Source organism: Pelophylax lessonae (genome assembly GCF_965119305.1).
Source record: "Pelophylax lessonae genome assembly, chromosome: 7".
In the NCBI taxonomy this organism is placed as follows: domain Eukaryota; kingdom Metazoa; phylum Chordata; class Amphibia; order Anura; family Ranidae; genus Pelophylax; species Pelophylax lessonae.
In genome coordinates, this window is record NC_138774.1 from 120,303,202 (window position 1) to 120,324,874 (window position 21,673).

The 21,673-nt window shown below is 39.9% G+C and overlaps 1 protein-coding gene across 1 annotated transcript in view; it reads right to left on the bottom strand.

Annotated features, from left to right (window-relative positions):
* The window catches only part of GPC3 (glypican 3), a 791,583-nt gene that overhangs the window by 389,802 nt on the left and 380,108 nt on the right, over positions 1-21,673 (bottom strand). Inside the window, exon 4 of the mRNA XM_082262873.1 lies at positions 297-427. Within this exon, the coding sequence (XP_082118999.1) occupies positions 297-427 (131 nt within the window). The remainder of the gene's footprint in view (positions 1-296; positions 428-21,673) is intronic.

Sequence of the window (21,673 nt, forward strand, 5' to 3'; positions counted from 1 at the left end):
ATTATACTCCTATATAGTGTTTACTGTTTGTTCATATAGTATTTGGATACCAGTTTACGGTATTTGCCTACTTTCTGAGTGCCCATTTTTTAAATAAAAGAAGAACAAATTTAAAGCATCTAGATTGGGTCTGGCATTTTGCCCATTATTAACAGATATTCACGATCCACAATTAGCCTTACCCTGGTGATCTGTATTATCTATACTGTTGAAATGCACTGGAATTACAAATAACATGCAATTTGGGTAAGCCGACAAGTAATAACAGAAGAAAGAATAGACAGCTTTCCAAATACCTCCTTTTTCCAGATAGCGTCTCCTCATTGTCTGCATTGGCCTTGAATACCTTTTTACCAACATGCACGTCCACTCCATTGCGAGCTGACCGGGTTATCCTTGGTTTTGAAGCACCGCACAGTTTAATAACCTGAAAATGTAAAATATGTGGTAATATCCTCTGTTTACAGCACAAATAATACACATGTCACATGAGGCCAACTTCGAGGACATTCTTAACAATACCTTGGCATTTTCTTTCTATTTAGGTACCTTATTTATTAAGTCTGGCAACATTAAATACAAACTAAAACCACAGAATTCAGTAACAAAATAAAAATGCCAAATGCACAAAAGTTACTGTGTTTAGTAACAGCAAGAGGAAAAAATAACTGTAATTCACAGACAAATATAATTAAAACCATTTTTAAACAGGAATTGGGGAGCTTTAAAATAACACTTGGCCTTGCCCTACAATAAGCCACCCCTTACAACTGCTTTTGAGATTGACGGGTTGAATTGAATGGGCCCATGTTGCATGGCGAACTCCCAGTTGAAAACAGGCATTAACGTTATGACTTACTCTAAGGCCTATGGTCCCTATTTATTCAAGGAAGTGGGTTAACTAGTGGTAAAAACCACAAAGATGGGGGTGTCTGAAGGTGGGAAAATGATTGATGGTGCAAGAAAAGCTCACTGTCCAGCCGACCTAAAAATATAGCCTCCATTTTGTTGTCACAGCTTTATTGAAGAACTTTACCTTGGCAGTGGTAAAATGGTCTCTGACTGATGCCCTTACAGGGTCTTTAGTTGGAAGTCTTTACTAAGCTTATATTTACAACAGACCTTTAAGCCATGTCATATTGTATGCTCGCAGTTGATTTGGGGTTGGTACAGATTTTTCACATCAGCTGCAAGCAATTTGTAGGGATGGACAAACGGTTTGGCCTGAGCATGAGTTTGAGACAGACACCCTGCAATGCTGTGCCCTGATTGGGTAAATAAGTCACAGTATAAGCTGGTTGTTAAGAAATGGGACCGGGAAGCCGGCCGCAGCGTCCTTCACAACCAACGAGTTATCAGCTGTCAATGCGTTTCTTCGCTGACAGCTGAAAAAAGAAAAATGGGGATGTAATTTGTTGATTTAATTTATTTATACACAGAGCTTTACATATATTGCACATTCGGATAGAGTCCTGCCCTTAATGAGCTCCAATGAAAACAAGTGCATCCAAGGGGTGCTGGGACTTTGATATGAGTTTAAACAAGGTAATGAGAGGGCATAAAACATTTGAAAAGCCCACTGGATCGGGTAAGGCTGCTTGCAACAGGCAAGGCTACCCCTAATGTGGGTACACCAGCAGGTTAACAGGAAAAGATTTGCATATATGGAAGGAGCGCCAGACTAAAAGATAAGAATCCAAATGAATTTATTGATAAGGTGTTAAAAGATAACCAATGCATTTTAGGGGTTAAAGGAACTCCCCCATTAGGGTTGCAAAAAACCATAATATAATGTAAAAATAATTGTGACTGATAAAATCATAAACTTAACAATTGTAAAACATCATGGATAACATACATAGACATGTGCCTACACCTACGTGCATCCACAAATGCCAGCATATTCACAAATATGCATACATGCAATGAAATAAGGTTTAAGAGATGAGGGAATATCAGATATTAAGTGATAAGGTGCAATTGGTTCATTTTAAAAATTAATATTATCAGATTCAACATGGTTAGTAGATGCACCATTATGTATATATATATATATATATATATATATATATATATATATACATACACAAACACACACACACACACAGTATCTCACAAAAGTGAGTACACCCCTCACATTTTTGTAAATATTTTATTATATCTTTTCATGCGACAACACTCAGAGCCGGTTCCCACTGGGGCGACTTCAAAGCCGCCCCCTGCAGCACGACTTCTGCATGGCTTGCAAATTACTTCTTTAATAGAATTCAATGCAAGCCGCTCCAAAGTCACCCCCAAGTAGTGCAGGAACCTTTTTCGAAGTCAGAGCGACTTGAGTCGCTCTGATTAGAAAGGTTCCATTGTAAAACTTTGCTACAATGTAAAGCTTGTATAACAGTGTAAAATTTGCTATCCCCTCAAAATAACTCAACACGCAGCCATTAACCACTTGCCGACTGCCTAACGACTATTTACGTCGGCAGTCAGCCTGTGAGGCTCTAGGGAGCGAGCGCGCGCCGTCAGAGGCGCGCTCCCTCTCCTGCTCGTTCACGGACCCCCCCCCCCCCGTGCGCGCGAGTGAGCGGCGGACCCGATGTCCGCCACTCACTCGCGATCGTCGTTACACCGGGAGAAAGGCAGGCGGCTAATGTAAACACAGTGCATATGTATAGCACTGATTACTGTAGTAATGTCACTGGTACCCCCAAAAGTGTCAAAAATGTCAGTCAAGGGTCCGATCTGTCCGCCGCAATGTCACAGTCCCGCAAAAAAAAAAATCGCAGATCGCCGCCATTACTCGTTAAAAAAAAAACAATAAAAATGACAAAAATCTTTCCCTTAGTTAGTAAATGCAATAACTTTTGCGCAAACCAATCAAAATACGCTTTTTGCGATTTTTTTTTTACCAAACATATGTAGCAGAAAACAAATTGGCCTAAAATGTTAAAAAATTTAGATTTTTACATTTTTGGGGGGGAATTTCATATAAAAAAATTTGAAAAATATTGTTATTTTTGCAAAATTGTCGCTCTTTTTTTGTTTATAGCGCATGATCAAAAAAACGCACAGGTGATCAAATACCACCAAAAGAAAGCTCTGTTTGTGGGAAAAAAAGGACGTCAATTTCATTTGGGTACAGCATCGCACGACCGCACAATTGTCCGTTAAAGTCACGCAGTGCCGAATCGCAAAATAGGCCCTGGTCAGGAAGGGGGTAAAATCTTCTGGGGCTTAAGTGGCTAAACCACTGGCAATAAAAGTGAGTACACCCCTAAGTGGAAATGTCCAAATTGTGCCCAGGTGTCAATATTTTGTGTGGCCCCCATTATTTTCCAGCACTGCCTTAACTTTCTTGGGCAAGGAGTTCACCAGGGCATCACAGGTTACCACTGGAGTCCTCTTCCACTCCACTATGTAGAGCAAAAATTATTTTTTTCAGATCCTCAGAGTTCTTTGCCATGAGGTGCCATGTAACACTAATGAGTCACATGAAATCGGGGAGGGAAAATGGCTAATTGGGCCCAATTTGGACATTTTGACCTAGGGGTGTACTCACTTTTGTTGCCAACGGTTTATACATTATTGGCTTTGTGTGGAGTTATTTTGAGGGGACAAAAAATTTACACTGTAGCAAAGTGTCATTTCTTCAGTGTTGTCACATGAAAAGATATAATAAAATATTTATAAAAATGTAAGGAGTGTACTCACTTTTGTGAGATACTGTATATATATATATATATATATATATATATATATATATATATATGACTGAAAAATACACATGAAAAAAAATTCTACATATACACACACACATATATATATATATATATATATATATATATATATATATATATATATATATATATATATGTGCATGTCTAAAACTAAAAGTAAATACTTAAAACGTTAAACCGAACATTTAAATGCTGCAAATGGAAGCTATACCAAAAAATACATTTAAAGGCTATGCAAAAGAAATGCCTTGGTCTTGTCTCGTTCACGTTTATTATTTATGGACATTTCCTATGCATTTTTTTTTTTATTAGTTTTAGGCATGCACTTAAATATATGGAGATTTTTTTTTCTTTAATGACTATTATATTATGCTTTTGTTTTTCTTGTTTTTATCGTTTTTTAACCTATGAATTTCTTTTCAATAATTATGATTATTCTATTGAATTGTTTGTTTTCATGTGTATCGTTTTAGTCATCTACTAACCATGTAGAATCTGATAATATTAAATTTGAAAATGAACCCATTGCATCTTATCACCTAATATCGGATATTCCTTCATCTCTTCATCCTCATTTAATTGCATGCATGCATGTTTGTGAATACGCTGGTATTTTTGGATGCACGTATGTGTACGCACATGTATATGTATCCATGATGTTTTACAATTGCTAGGTTCATGATTTTATCAGTCACAATTGTTTTTACATTACATTAGGTTTTATTGGTGCCTGATAAAGGGGGAGTTCCTTTGACCCCCGAAACACGTCGGTTGTCTTTTAACACAACATCAATAAATTCATTTGGACTCTTATCTTTTGGTCTGGTGCTCCTTCCATATATGCATACCCTCAAGGAGCTTACAGTCTAAGGTCCCAATCACATACATATCCATACTAGGACCAATTTAGACAGGAGCCAATTAGCATACCAGCATGTCTTTGGAGTGTGGGAGGAAACCCACGCAAGCACAAGGAGAACACGCAAACTCCATGGAGATAGTATCATGGTCGGGATTCAGACTGAAGAACCTAGTGTTGCAAAACAGACCTGCTAACCACTAAGCTGCTGTGGTGTCTAGTGGACATTTTTACCACTAGCTGCTGAAAAGTACCTTAAGTGCCGGTTCACACTAGGTCGCTCTGACTTCGGGGCGACCTGTGAAGTCCCGCGCACCGCGACTTCGGCACGACTTGCACAGACTTCATATAATTAATGTCTATGCAAGTCGCTCCAAGGTCGCCCCGAAGTAGTACAGGAACCTTTTTCTAAGTCAGAGAGACTTGTGTCGCTCCTATTAGAACGGGTCCTGTAGCACTGCATGGACCGCGACGGCCCGCGACTTGTCAGGCTGACAAGTCGCGGTAGTGTGAATGGACACTTAGTCTTTCTTGTGCTGCACAGTTTACATACATAATCCATAGCTCCCAACTGTCCCTAATTTGAGGGACTGTCTCTGATTTGGAACAAAATCCCTCTGTCCCTCTTTCCATCTCATGTGTCCCTCATTTTGGTCTGATCTATATAGATATATTTACAAAATGCACTACTTATCAATAAGTGTTTCCCAATATTAAACATTTCATCCAATTTCTAAGTTTGTATTTGTAAATTCCAACAGCCAATATTTAAGGAATAGGGGTAAAAAGGCACGTGTGTGTGTTTAACCAATCATTTTTTTTGTACAATTCTCCATAAAGGGAGAAGGGGGGGGGTGTCCTTTGCCTACATACTTTTGCTAATAGATGTTTCGGAAAGATGGGAGGTATCCATGGAGAGGTATCCATAATCCAGTAAAAACCTGCAGGGTTAGAACTATGTTCTTCCCTGTTATCAGCTGTTTGCAAAGAGCTGCCAAGCACACCCAGGCAACAACAGCTCAATCGATTCTTGATCAGCTGTTTATAAAGGGCCAGCAAGCAGCTCTAAGGCTATCACTCTTTTTTTCTGCACAGTACAGTTCTGCCTTAAAAACACAGTTAAAAAACTTTTACATTCCAAGGCAAGGGTGATATGGGAATCTATCCATCAAGTGGCAGTATATTCCAAGCACTTCTGGTCAAGAAATTGATTGCTGAGAAAGGTCATCATTGCGCACTCAATGAAAGGGTATTCCAACTAATAGATAAACATTCTTATATGCATAATCATCAAAGATTCCCCCATAAACAGAAACCATAAATTTGTATATATTTATTTCTGCGTAGAAATGTACATTTTATATAGCTGTCAGTAGTGCCATAAACGCCTAACTCAGCTGTATGCAGTTTGAGGCTAAGCATATACAAAATTAAACAGTAAAATTTCCAAGCAACATTAAAGACACCTCATATAATACAACTGTAAGCTATAAATACCTTACTATAGCCAATAACCCGAGAAACAAAACTTGTTTCAGCAAGTGCCCACAAGGGGCTGCTGCAACCCAACATTTGGTTGTTGGAAGATTTTCTCTTGAATTAATTCCTCAATCACGCTCTAAATATTTTAATACAGTATTGCTGTTTATCCTAAAAAAACAATCCACTTAATTTAACAATACAAGAATGAAGACAAGATAAAAAGTGCAACAACAAAACTGGTTTTCACCTATCATCAGAACAGTCAGAGTAACAAAAAAAAAACAAGCTCTGGCTGTTACAGGGCTTTTACATAGCACAAAAATTTACTTACAGAGTCGCACAACTTTTCACATCAGTTTCTAAACCCCAAAGGAACTTACAACCTTATATATCTTTCACAGTTGAACACACGTGTATTTCAGGGGTAGTTTATTAACCAATCGCTAAGTTTCAGATGAAAGCGGTACATCAGGAAAAACAAAGTTGGGGAGGATATACAAACTCCATACTCTTACTGACCTTTACATATTGCTCTTTGCCATATACATTTTATAAAAGCTGAAGCTGTAATGGTGGCTATACACACTTCAATAAATAGCCGTACTTTCATAAAAATAAATATTCCATCTGTAGTCGACAACCCAATTGATCAATATACCACACAGAGGGAAGTGGATTTTCTAAGATCTTTGGAAGATATGATCATAAATTATCAATCACATCTCTGTTTCCAGTATCCAATCTCATAATCTGATCGATAAAAATAAGTCGGATTCATGACTGATGAATTCACAGTGCTGTCAATCGTAGCAAAATGATCGATAATTTTCCACTCTGATTTAGATTGGATTTGATCAAACGGAGTCAAGCAGCCAATCGGAAGTTATTGGCTATTAGATCATTTGCCGATTCAGTTATTTTAAAATAGCAAGACTTCTATTAGTGTAGCGGACCCCCAGAACCCCCTAGGGCCTAGTGATGACCTTCAGAGGCAGAGAGGGCTACATACCTCCTGTGGGTGTGGATTGTCAGGCATGGTGGGTAGTGATGCAGGTAAAATAAATGCTGGGCGCCAGTCACTTTTATGCTGAAGTAAAGGAATAGTTTATTTCTTCTCAACAGGACAAGAATAAACTGGGGGAGAGAGGGGTAGGGTCCAGGACACCCTTTAAGAACAGTCTATTAGGCAGACTCCTATTGCAAAAGACAGGTTATTCAGACAGCGGTATAGGATAGCAGACCTTGAGAATTATTGGGTATCCATGAACTTCAGATTGATCTGGGAGACATCTTCTCTCCACTAGACACAATCCCTTTTTGTGGTGGTCTGTACTGTCTGGACAGCTATCCTCCATAAGATACAAGCAGGTTACTCACACAGGTTACTGGATGTCTGTGGATGATCTTTCCCTTGTGGGTCGCTGGCTCTCCTCAGCAGAATCCCAGGTATCTGACCAGGCCTCAGGCTTCAGGCCTAGTCAGCAGCAACAGCAGCACACACCCTCCCCCAAGGGGGGTCCGGGTGGGAAGAGACCGATCATTGGACCTCCCATCCTTTTTATAAGATCCCCCACAATGCCGTAGTGACACTGTGATTGGCTGAGGGACACATGGACATTAACAGTGTGTTTAACTGTAATTCTCACTCTAGTGCCAGAGGCTACAGTGCCACCTACTGACGGAAGGGAGAAACGCAGTCAAACAGATTAAGAAGGGAAGTCCAATTAGCCACAGAATAATTACAGCCAAGCTAGTTAAGGCTCAGCAAACTAAATTTAACAGCAACCTTGCATAAAGACAAGGGTGCTACATTAGTAACCTGGAAAATTTAAAAAGTCTTCTTTTTAAGGAAGCACATGCTGGGATTTGCATGAATATGTGCAACATATCAATCCAGTCTGTGGACAATCACAAAATCCATCAACCAGATTCATAAATTGTGCAGTTCCCTCCATAGCCCAGCCAAATCTATATGCAGATATTCTAAAGAATCAGAAATTGACAGAAAAATAAAAAAGATTATCTCATAAAAAAATCAGCTAATCTGTGCAAAAACTATTTGAGACAGAGCTCCTTTAAAAGGAAATATTTATTGGAAGAAATATTTAGGTTTTCATTGTTAATCTCCTTTATGAAAATACTAGTTGTCTAGCTTTCTCTTTTCCAAAAATTTCTATTAACAAGGAAAAAGATACCCACATATTTTCTCTGGGTCAAAAACATTTCACAGTCTGCATTTAAAACCTTGAGAGCATTATATATAGAAATGTGTAATACAAACCTTTTTTAAGCTAAACATTTCATAGATATTGTTAATAAATCGTGTGCCACAGTAAGGTACTGTGCTAGACTCAATAGAGGAGCTTACCTGGCGTATAACTTTGTTGTGAAACTCTCATTATCAGAACAAAACAATGGAAAATTAAGACAAGTAGAAATGGGTCAGAATCATCAAAAAAAAGAAAAGAAAGAACAACCTATTCCAAGTCCAGTAGTTTGATCTGTCTTTCATTTCATTGTCCCAAGGGGTCCAAATTAGTTTTCCTTTACAGGTATATTCCACCTGAGAAATATTGTATCCGTGGATCCCATATACTTTCAAAGGCTCTCATCTTATCATTTAAGATGGCAAATAAGTTTTTCATTTATAATTAACCATGTTAACTTGGAATAAAGTAATTCAACTTGGATAGTCGTCGTTTTCCATGATCTAGAAATCACAATTTTTGCAGCTTTAAAAATAAAAGCAATTCATTTTTTAGAATGTGTGGGTGCCTCCTTAACAGATTTAGTAAAGCCTGTAGTGGAAATTTTGTGAGATCGATTTGCGTGGGGGAATATATGAAATTGTACATGCTAATCCAAAATCTTTAAATTTTTGGGCAAGTCCACCAAACCTACTACAACGTTCCCTCCTGGCCGCAACCCCTAAAACATGCCAAGGAGACCCCTGGAACATACGAGGCTAATCTCACTAAATCCATATACCATTGCAGCACCACTTTGTAATTTGATTCAACAATCAAGGTATTTCAATTGGATTTCAAGGCCCGAAGTGTTATTTTGATCCAAGATCTAAGTCTACAGTATCTCACAAAAGTGAGTACACCCCTAAGTGAAAATGTCCAAATTGGGCCCAAGGTGTCAATATTTTGTGTGGCCACCATTATTTTCCAGCACTGCCTTAAGCCTTTTGGGCATGGAGTTCACCAAAGCTTCACAGGTTGCCACTTTAGTCCTCTTCCACTCCTCCATGATCACATCACGGAGCTAATGGATGTTAGAGACTTTGCGCTCCTCCACCTTCTGTTTCAGGATGCCCCACTTACTTTTGTGAGATACTGTACATCCAAATCACTTTCCCATTTGAACATATTTTCTAATTCTTGAGACCTTCAGCTATGTATTGTATATACAGTGCCCTGAAAGTATTTATACCCCTTGAAATTTTCCACATTTTGTCATGGTACAACCAAAAATGTAAATGTATTTTATTGGGATATTATGTGATAGACCAACACAAAGTGGCACATTATTGTGAAGTGGAAGGAAAATAATAAAATGTTTTTCAACATTTTTTACCAATAAATATCTGAAAATTGTGGCGTGCATTTGTATTCAGCTCCCTTTAGTCTAATACCCCTAACTAAAATCTAGTGGAACCAATTGCCTTCAGAAGTCACCGAATTAGTAAATATGGACCACCTGTGTGTAATTTATTCTCAGTATAAATACAGCTGTTCTGTGAAGCTCTCAGAAGTTTGTTAGAGAACCTTAGTGAACAAACACTCATCATGAAGGCCAAGGAACACACCAGACATATCAGGGATAAAGTTGTGGAGAAGTTTAAAGCAGAGTTAGGTTATACAAAAAAAAACAAGCTTTGAACATCTCACAGAGCACTGTTCAATCCATCATCAGAAAATGGAAAGAGTATGGCACAACTGCAAACCTACCAAGACATGGCTGTCCACCTAAACGGACAGGCTGGGCAAGGAGAGCATCATTCAGAGTAGCAGCCCATGGTAACTCTGGAGGAGCTGAAGAGATCCACAGCTCAGGTGGGAGAATGGACAACAGGACAACTATTAGTTGTGCACTCCACAAATCTGGCCTTTATGGAATAGTGGCAAGAAGAAAGCCATTGTTGAAAGAAAAACCATAAAAAGTCTCGTTTGCAGTTTGCGAGAAGCCATGTGGGGAACACAGCAAACATGTGGAGGATGGTGCTCTGGTCAGATGAGGCCAAAATTTTACTTTTTGGCGTAAAAGCAAAACGCTATGTGTGGCAGAAAACTAACACTGCACATCACCTTGAACACAACATGGCCACCGTGAAATGTTGTGGGGGCAGCATCATTTGTGGGGATGCTTTTCTTCAGCAGGGACAGGAAAGCTGGTCAGAGTTGATGGGAAGATTGAATGGAGCCAAATACAGGGCAATCTTAGGAGAAAACCTGTTAGAGTCTGCAAAAGACTTGAGACTTGGGCGGAGGTTCGCCCTCCAGCAGGACAACGGCCCTAAACATACAGCCAGAGCTACAATCAAATGGTTTAGATGAAGCATATTTGTTAGAATGGCCCAGTCAAAGTCCAGACCTAAATCTAATGGAAAATCTGTGGCAAGACTTGAAAATTGCTGTTCACAAAGGCTCTCCTTCCAATCTGACAAAGCTTGAGCTATTTTGCAAAGAAGAATGGGCAAAAATTTCACTCTGTAGATGTGCAAAGCTGGTAGGGACATACCCAAAAGACTTGCAGCTGTAATTGCAGCAAAAGGTGGTTCTACAAAGTATTGACTAACAGGGGCTGAATACAAATGCATGTCAAACTTTTCACATATTTGTAAAAGAAAACATTTATCATTTTCCTTCGACTTCATAATTATGCACCACTTTGTGTTGGTCTGTCACATAAAATCCCAAGAAAATACATTTACATTTTTGGTTTAAAGATGACAAAATGTGGAGAATTTCCAAGGGTATAAATACTTTTTCAAGGCACTGTATGGCTGAAATATGGTTAGGAATCCTATCAAAATTTTTGCACAAGTATTTTATGGGTGTCATAGTTTTAAGAACTAAATGATGTGCAAGAGATTTGAGTAAAGCGGAAAAATTCAGTGTCTGGAAGTTGGAATTTATCCTGTAGCATTTCTGTTAGGATCCCTTAGTCATATTACACATTACACAAGTCAGCTCTACATATCAATCCCTTGTAATTCACCCATTTAAATTCTGTAGGAGATAGACAGAGTGAAGGCAGAATTATTGAGGAAGGGGGCTAATGAACTATGTAGAAACTTAAATCCATTTCTCATAGTAATTTATCCCATAGAGTGAGCAAATAGGACAAGGCTGGGTTCATTATTGTGGGTCTATCTCTTGACGAGAGCCACATCAGATGCTGTACCAGGTATTGATTGCAGGCATATGTTTCTATCTCAAACCAAGGTTTTGAGAATGAAATGTAATGAGGTCTGCCATTTGTGCTACTTTATATTTAATATTTAAATAGATCTGGCACCCCCCCCCCCTACTGTTTAGGAGTATAGCAATTCGTTTTTTCACTTTAAGACTCTTAATTGTATGATACATTTTAAAGAGTAAAAGGGTATTTTTTTTCAGTATAGTGTTTGGATGGAGGCAGGGCAATCTTACCGAATAAGCATGCTGGGCAGTGCCCGGGGGGCCCCACCTGCCCAGTGACCCAGCCCGAGCCAAGCATTAGTCCCGATTCCCGCCTGCATCTCGCCACCGAACTTAGCAGGTGGCAAGCACCTGTCAGCCCTGCGCTGGTGTCAGGCCACTTGGGCCGTGGAGGGGGGAGCCCACAACTGCAGGAATGCCTGTCTGCCTCAACAGTAACAGGCACACACAGGACAGTCGAGTCTGAATTTTGTCCGTGTGTGTTCACTGGACCCAGCTGCCGAACTTGGAAGCTGTTATTAGCCTGGCACTGCTGTACCAATAAATATAGCCTTATCAATAATTAACATTTTTATTCTCGTCTGTGATTGTGTAGGCAGGGCCTCAGTGCACTGCATTGCCCGGGGGCCTTTATTGCTCTTAAGATGGAACTGGATGGAGGGGGTTAGAGGTATACCCAGGTATGAGCGAGCATCCTTTTGCTGTTTGAACTGGAAGTTTGCCATCAGATGTGTTAAGAGTTTGAAGATCCCAGGAGAGATTTAGAGCTCGTAATGTGCCATGGTTTACCTTTAGGCTGGATATTAAGGAGAAGTGATGTAAAACTACAGAATGTATATTTGGGATAGAGATAATTGGAGAGGATAATAGCTTAATTAAATCATCTGAAAGTAATGCGCGCTTAGTTTCGCTCCACAAATAATGCCTTTTATATCTAAATTTTCCCTGATTTTAATTGCCAACTACTCTAATGCTATTATAAACTAAATTGGGGATAAAGTGCAACCCTAGTTTCCTGGCTTTCATTGACTTTGCTCACACAGAACAAACATGCATTAATTGAAATGGGAACCCCTGATTTACACAGTTATTCTAGGCCAATGATTCCAACCACATTGAAGTTATTGATCCAGAAGCCAAACAATCAGCATTTTCGAAGGAAGAGGTTATCACTGGCAGCCTACATATATTCCTCAATACAAGAATCCTTTAAGATTTTAATTTCTGACATTACAAAGACTTTTATTTGGGAACAGACGCAGATCTGTGAGCTACACAAAAACTGCCAAGACTGTAACCTAATGGAATGAGGCTATTCATCTTGTGTTGGTTCTTTTGGGAGTTACGGATTAATCTTTCTTCTGGGTATTATGTCCATGAATATAAATGTACTGCTTGAATACAGAGCAACAGCATGAAATGCTATTAGCCAGGTACTACTGGTGGCACAAACAGCGTCATTACTCGATTACATTATTCACTGCAGGCTGCACTTCAGTCCGCCTCCCATACATAATGACACTGTTCCCGATTATAAGGAATGAAAGGTCGCTAGCAGGGACTTTCTAATAGTAAAAACCATTTAAACTTTATTAAAATTAAAAGCAGCAACCACAGAATGAAGGATATTGTGTGAAAGCCGTATACAATTGGAAAGGTACATTGCACATGCATAAGGGTATACAATAGGCCTCTGAAAAACACCAACTGTCTTCAATCTTGCAGACAATCGGATTTGAATGACATACAGTTAGGTCCATATATATTTAGACACAGGCACAATTTTCATATTTTTGGCTCTCTATGCCACCAGAATAAAATGAAAGTGAAACAATCCAAATGAATTTGAAGTGCAGACTTTCAGCTTTAACTCAAGGAGTTGAACATAAATATCAAGAACACATTTTAGGAACTGCAACCATTTTTATACACAATCCCCCATTTTTATGGGGCTCAAATGTAATTGGACAAATGAATATAATCATAAATAAAATGTTCATTTTTAATATTTTGTTGAGAATTCTTTACGGGCAATGACTGCCTGGAGTCTGGAACCCATGGATATTAGTAAAGACTGAAGTTTCCTCCTTTCTGATGCTTTGCCAGGCTCTAACTGCAGCGGTCTTCAGTCGTTTTTTGTTTGTGGGTCTTTCTGCCTTTAGTTTGGCCTTCAGCAAGTGAAATTTGTGCTCAATTGGGATGAGATCAGGTGTTTGACTTGGCCATTACAGAATATTTTACTTCTTTTCTTTCAAAAGCTCCTGAGTTGCTTTTGCAGTGTGTTTTGGATCATTGTCCATCTGTACTATGAAGCGCTGTCCAATCAATTTTGCTGCATTTGGCTGAATCTGGGCGGACAGTATATTTCTAAACATTGCGGAATTTATCTGGCTGCTTCTGTCTTCTGTCACATCAATAAACACCAATTCCAGTACCACTGGAACCATGCATGCCCATGCCATCAAACTGCCTCCACCATGTTTTACAGATGACGTTGTGTGCTTTGGATCATGAGCTGTTCTAAGCCTTCTCCACACTTTTTTTCTGTTATCTTTTAGATGTTTTTTGTCTAATCTGGCTTTTCTATTCTTCAGGCTTATGAATGGTTTGCACCTTGTGGTGAACCCTCTATATTTGCTTTCATAAAGTCTCCTCTTGATTGTAGACTTTGACAATGATACGCCCACCTCCTGGAGAGTGTCCTTCATTTGTCTGGATGTTGTGAATAGGTTTTTCTTTACTATAGAGAGGATCCTGTGATCATCCATCACTGTTGTCTTCCGTGAACATCCAGGCCTTTTTATGTTGCTGAGCTCACTAGTGTGTTCTTCTTTCCTCAGAAAACACTTCTGATTTGGCCACTCCTAATGTTGCTGCTATCTCTCTGATGGATTTGTTTTGTTTTTGAAGCCCTACAATGGCCTATTTCACTTGCATGGACAGCTATTTTGAATGCATGATGTAGGTTCACAGCAAAAGATTCCAAATTCAAATACCACATTTAGAATCAACTAAGTAGCCCACACCTGGCCATGAAACAGCTTTTGATTCAATTGTCCAATTACTTGAAAAAAGGGGGATGGCTATTCTTAAGAGCTGCAATTCCTAAACACTTCCTCCAATTTAAATGTACTTAAAGAGTATGCACTTTCAGGCCCATATACATTATTTAACCATAGCTTGAATATGTTTTGGTAAATATCTAAAAAATCTAAAATTGTACCTGTGTCCAAATATATATATGGACCTAAATGTATACTGTATAGTAAAGAGCACAGGGAGCATTTGTCATAAAGAATGCAAATAGAAACAGAGCAGAATCCATTTAATCCATGATTTGCTCTCAGAAAGTAACAAAGATTAAAGTCATAGGAGCAACACCTCGGATATCATTATAGACCTCCTCAAGGTGCTGACTTTGACTTTAAATGTTAAAATGAAAGTTTGTCAAAATCAAAAGGTGTTTTAATTTTGGATCAGGTAGGGGGAAGTTAGAAACCCTGTTTGTTTTTTCAGTGTCTACCATTGGTGACATTTCCCTTCACTTCATGTCTCAGAGATGCAACAAAAAATTAGAGAAAAACTCCCAAAGTGATGGGAATTCCCCTTAGAGTTGTCCTCATTGGAAACTTTCCCCTAACCTCTAGTCTTGGGGACAACTCAAAAAGGTTGGATTTTCCCACACTTTCTTTCTCAGTGGCAAAAGATCAGCGATCAGCGAGACAAAGAAGGGTGAATCTCTTCCATCTGGCTCAACCAATAAAAAACAAAAAAGCAGTAAAGAAAACCCAATCATACAATCCCATATACACAATCCTACACCCGCAGTTGACACAGTACTTTTCAGTAGGGACACAGAGAGCATTAAAACCGGACAAAGTGTCTAACCTTTCCCACCCAATCCAGATCTAAACATAGGCGAGGGATACACTTTAGGTCACAATTTTGGCCAAGCAAATAGGATTGTCAGGCAGCAATAATAGTCTTCATATTCTGGCAGTACAAGTTTCTTTCAAAGTTTATGAAAGGTAAAACTTTTTCTTCTAGTTTTAGATAGAGTAGGGAAGGGTTATCATATATATATATATATTTGCTATCTGTGACCTTGCAGGAAGATCTCCTTTTTAAATCAATTTTCTGGCCTTCTGGAGACACAACAGAAAATAAGAGGCGATCCCCCCAAAGCAAACAGAATTCCCATCTTAGAGAGTTGTCATAGAAACATTGGTAATTAGAGGGGTGAATATCCCCAGCAGGGGTTATGACAGGAAAAAACAAATCTGACATAAAGCCCAACCCTTCCTTACTTTATCCATAACAAAAACATTGCCCTTACTCATACTTTAACTATTATCATATGGCTTTTGATGTTATGCTCCTAAACACTTCTCTAGTTTTAAATCTTGTCCCTAAAAAGGTAAGTTCTTATTTATACATAAAAGTAGTCATTCCACATACCATTCACTTTGGCTAGACAATATTTGATTGTAAAAAAAAAACATCAACATAATAATACTAACAGTAAGTGACACAATGCCACTAACACTGACACTTAGAGCCGGTTCACATAGGGGCGACCCGACTTGCCGGGGCGACCTGTGAAGTCGCGGTGCACAGAGCGCACCGCGACCTCGGAGCGACATGCACGGACTTCATATCATTGAAGTCAATGCAGGTCGCCCCAAAGTAGTACAGGACCCTTTTTCTAAGTCGGAGCGACTTGTGTCGCTCCAATTAGAACGGGTCCTGTGCTAATCTATGGCAGGCGACCCACCGCGACTTGTCAAGCGACCAGGTCGCCTGACAAGTCGCCCCAGTGTGAAAGGGGTCTAACACTCACTAAACTAGAGCAAGACCTGATTTATTTTTTTTCAACAGAATTGTTTTTTGTACAGACTTCTTCTTAGTGAGGAGGAATAGATACAATGTATGTTTCCGCCTCTTTGCTAGAGAAGGTCTGTTGTTTCTCCTCTTCATGGAGGAAAAACAACATTGGTGGGCTATAGAGTGAATGCTCACTGTGATAGCCAGTCAGAAACCATCACAGAGATCATGTGATTGGTATCTAATTGGTATCTAATTCCCCCCAATCGTTACTAGGTCACTTAATCTTAGTGTGCTTTGTGTATTTCTTCCAGAGCTTTGCCTCTGTGCAGGATCTTCCTGTAATAAAAGCTGGCCACTGCTGTCCTCTCTCTCATTCTGCAGGGTGGCTGGTCTGGTCTCAGACTCCTCCTGTAGTTTTCTGCAGGCAGCCTGCAGTGGGTGGGGCCTGCTGGGTCTCTTCCATAGCTCTGCTCTCTGCATAGACTATGTACAGGACAGTCATGATGTTGCTGGTACATTTGCAAGTTAAAGCGGAGTTCTGGCCTCAAAATTGACATAATCGATTTTGGGCTATCCGCTTGCTCTTGGTCACCTAAAAAAGAAATGGATAGTTATGATTTTTTTTTTTGTTTACTTACCTTGTTATTGAAGAAAATATACTTACCTTTCTTCCACTTCCTCCCTCTGTGGCCGCGGCCCGCGCTGTCACTTCCTCTTTGCATTGATTCCTGGGAGCTGAACGTCATCGCTCCCAGGAATCAATGCGCCTGCACCGGCCCCGCTCGTCACTTCCGGTGCGGCACCTCATTCCCTGCTAAACAGCTTCTGGGCATGCCCAGAAGCTGTGGAGGGATGACGCGCCCACACCGGAAGTGACGAGCGGGGCCGGTGCAGTCATATTTGACAATCTACAGAGCCCTGACCTTAGAAACAGCTTTTGTTTAGTTGTTTAGAGTTTAGTTGGGTCATTCTATCAATTAACGAGGTGAACAGACAGTGTGAAAATGCACATTTATTATTTTGTTACACTGCAGCATGTAAAGGATTGCACCCGTGATCAACAGACTGCAGGTGTATTGCCAGGATCCCTCAGACTCTCACTCAACTGTTTGCATATACCTCCTGTACAGGTAGACAGTTACTGAAATGAAAGAATCAATGAACTACAAAAGTGCTTTACCAGCACCCTTACAGTTCATTAATAACTTTGCTGCAACATCAGACGGTAATTGTAGTCTATTCATTTGCAGGACAATGTGAATGAATGACGCGGCCTTGTGGGCGGAGCCCTGCATGGCCGCACTGTCTTTAACCCTTTCGCTGCCAGGCATGTATATCGCAAGAACCTAGAGCACTGCCCACAGCTGGCCAGGTCCTTACGCCATACAGATCTTGTTTTGTCTTCTGCTATAAGCTCATGGTCACTTCAGTAAGCAAGAGGGGGGCATTGTGACCATAAAGATTTTTATTCACAGAACATTCACCATAAGGACCCATCCACACTAGCATGCAGTGCAGGACAGCAGCGCTCCCATGGGGCCTACCACACTGCATTCCAATTGCATTGCCCCTGCAAACTGCTGCGGGGGCGAGTTTAAAGTTAATGACACCCCAAAGGCAGGTCGCAAACATAGTGCATTTACCCGCACTGGATCACATGGTACAAAAGTATCATGTGATGTGGTTGCCGTGCGTTTCAAGAAGTAGTGCATGCACTACTTTTGGTGCAGTGCGATTTAAGCCCATTCAAAACGAATAGGCTAAAACCGAACTGCATGTGAATCGCGCAGGAACAGCACAGTGTTCCTGTGCTATTCACATGCAATTCCTGGCGTGAATGGGCCCTAAAAGTGGAAAGTGGTGATCCATAATTGAAATCTTACATTGCTACTGCTATACTTCTACAGTGTCTTGTTTTTAAGCAAAAATTACATTAAAAAATATAATTTATTTAGCTTGATATGGTAACAATAAAGACATGCCCTTTAAATTTAGATGAAAAAAAAAAAAACATACTTTACCAGAAATCCTAGTTGATACAGTTTGTAGTTAAACAGTTATGCCTTCTTTGGAGTTTCTTTTCCCTTTGCAAGAGAAAAATACTGTAACTAGCAAACACCTAGAAAGTTTATATTTACCCACAAGAGGGAGCTCCAGCACACAATATGCTGCACTTCTTGTGAAGTTCATATTAAATCACGAATACATTGAATACCTGGGCTTATAAAATACATTGAATGCCATGACTAAACTTCCATTTTTAAAAAAGCCATTTGCTTGGCTCTTATGTTTATTCAAAGTCTTCAGTATTTCCTAAGTCACTGGCCCAGATAAAGCATGCAGATCATGTATCCTGACTTTCTTTGGCCTTAACTAACTGCATTCTGGTTCCAAGTTGGCAGTGACTCAAAATGATAGTCAGACAGCTAGCATTTTCAAGAGGAAAGAAAACTTGGCTGCTATGTGTATTAAATTTGTATTTTCCTGAGGGCACTGATGAGGAGGCCTTGATGGTCACTAATGAGGCCGCACTGATGGTCACTGATATGCTGAACAGATATGCTGCACTAATGGGCACTCATTGGCATTGATCAGGCTGCACTTATAATCAGAGCACTGATGATCATAGCCCCGATTATCCAGTCCAAATGTCCCCTGTCACAGGATAGCCAGCACTTCTTTACATGTGATCAGCTGTGATTGGACACAGTTAATCAGATGTTAAAGGGCCGCAGTAATTGGCTCTTTACCTCGATCAAGGTGAAGGTGGTTAGCTGACAAAAGCCCAGATGCCATGAAGCAATTTCTAGCCGCCATGGCGACCTCATACTTGTCAACTGTCCCTTTTTTCCTAGGACTGTAAATAGGAGCCTGTCCCAGGTAATTTATATTGTCCCTGGAAGTGCCTGTTAATCAGGCTGCCCATAAATGTCACGCAGAAGTAGTGCAGCTGAATGGGAGACTTCCAACTCTGCTACTGTGGCCTTAAGTTTGAAATTCACTTTTTCATTTCCTGTAATTCTCTCTATATTGAGTATACTTGTAGACTCTATATTGAGTCTTTGTCTCCTGTTCATTCATCTTCAGTGCCGTTGAGGCTGCAGAAAAAGCAACTGGGGAACCTCTGTCCTCGGTCACTTTCTCTTTCACAAAGAGGAGATGTCGGGGGTCTGTTTAGACCCCTGATATCTCACCAAAGCCCCCCCCCCTCCCCCCAACAGGGCTGATAAAAAAATATTGTAATTAAAAAATAAATCGTAAAAAATAATAAAGTAAAATTGTAAAGAATAATAAAAAAAAAAATAAACTACTGACATCATCCACAAAGCCCCCCCCCCCCCCAAAAAAAAGGATTGTGAAAAAAATTGTAAAGAATAAGGAAAAATGTAATTGTAAGAAAATAAATACATTTGTAAAAAAATAAATACACCGGTCCTCTGCCCTATGGACACCCGAAGCACTGTAAACAAAATATTTAAAAAAAAAAAAATAATAAAAACTAAAAAAAATAATAAGAACAAAAAAATACTGACACCATCCAGTGCCCTACTGACACCATCGTGCACATACTACCCACCGCCATACACTCAGCACTCCTCTCCTGCACATACAGTGCATCCAGAAAGTTTTCACGGCGCTTCACTTTTTCCACATTTTGTTATGTTACAGCCTTATTCCAAAATGTATTGAACAAAGGCTGTGAATACTTATGGACATGTGATTTTTTTATTTTTAATAAATTTGCAAAGATTTCGAACAAACTTCTTTCAAGTTTTCATTATAGGGTATTGTTTGTAAAATTTAAGGGAAAATAATCAACTTCGGAATAAGGATGTACCATAACAAAATGTGGAAAAAGTGAAGCGTTGTGAATACTTTCCAGATGCACTGTACTACTCACGGCCATATACTCCGCACTCTTTTCATGCACATATTACTCACCGCCATACACGCCATACTCCTCTCCTGCCCATATTACCCACCGCCATACACTCCGCACTCTTCTCCTGCACATACTACTCCCCGCCATGTACTCCATATTCCTCTCCTACACATACTACCCATCGCCATATACTCTGCACATACCACCCACCGCCATACACTCCACACCCCTCTTCTGCACATACTACCCACCGCCATATACTCCACATTCTTCTCCTGCACATACTACCCACCGCCATACACCCCATACTCCTCTCCTGCCCATATTACCCACCGCCATTCGCTCCGCACTCTTCTCCTGCACATACTACCCACCGCCATATACTCTGCACTCCTCTACTGCACATACCACCCACCGCCATACACTCCACACCCCTCTCCTGCATATACTACCCACCGCCGTACACTCCGCACTGTACACTCCCTACTACCACATTCTCCCATTATCACATTCTGCACTATGTAGGTCATCTCAGACTCATTCACTGCAGCGCACCACCTTATTATATTTGTCGATGCCTAGGGCCCACTTTTGATTTTGCACAGGGGCCCACAGATTTCATGATATGCCCCTAGTTCAACCTATAGTACAACTCACAGGGGCAGGTGAGACAATATACAACAAAATCGGTATACCAGTTAGGTAACTCCTTGATGCTATATGTCTGACCATTAATCAATGCAGAGCATCTCCCAGTTAGTCTATTTTCATCTGAATTAGACAACAATTGAATGTCTATAATACCAGTTCCTACCAACCTTCCTCAAGTTGGTGGGGTGGATCAGTGACCAATTTTAAAAACCATATCTATTCATAATGTTCTCACTTAAATAGGCTGCCACTGGAGCTGTTCCCTCCTCCTTTCAAGTACATTATTATAGTACTTTAGCCAAGGGCAGCTGGCTTGTACCTTAATCTGCAACTGCTCTGCTATGTGTAGGAGGTATCTTTAGCTTGCAGGTCTTTAAATTATTTGGCTCACAATGTTGGCATGCCTGATTTCTGGTGTTTGGAAGATTGAAATGTAATATAACAAAATATTTCAGGTATGACAGCAGCATTTAGGAATGCATTCTAAACATTTTTGAATGACTACATAAAGTGATCTAAAGGTGTTTTCATTATTATTGGAAATCAGCTTCATTGCCAGTTATGTACATAGGCACAGCACAGGACAAAGTGGGGCATAAAAAAATAAATAACAAATAAAAAACATTTATTCTGCTTACCCTGCACAAAAGTTAACTTTAAAGCATGGCTGTGTCTAGAGTTCCCCGTGCCACACTCATTAGTCAAAAGGGATAATCTGAAACCATCATACTGTTTTATGAAACGCAAGCGGTTTACGTTATGATATGCATCTCAGCTTGGATCAGGTTGTGTATCTTGGCTTTGAACA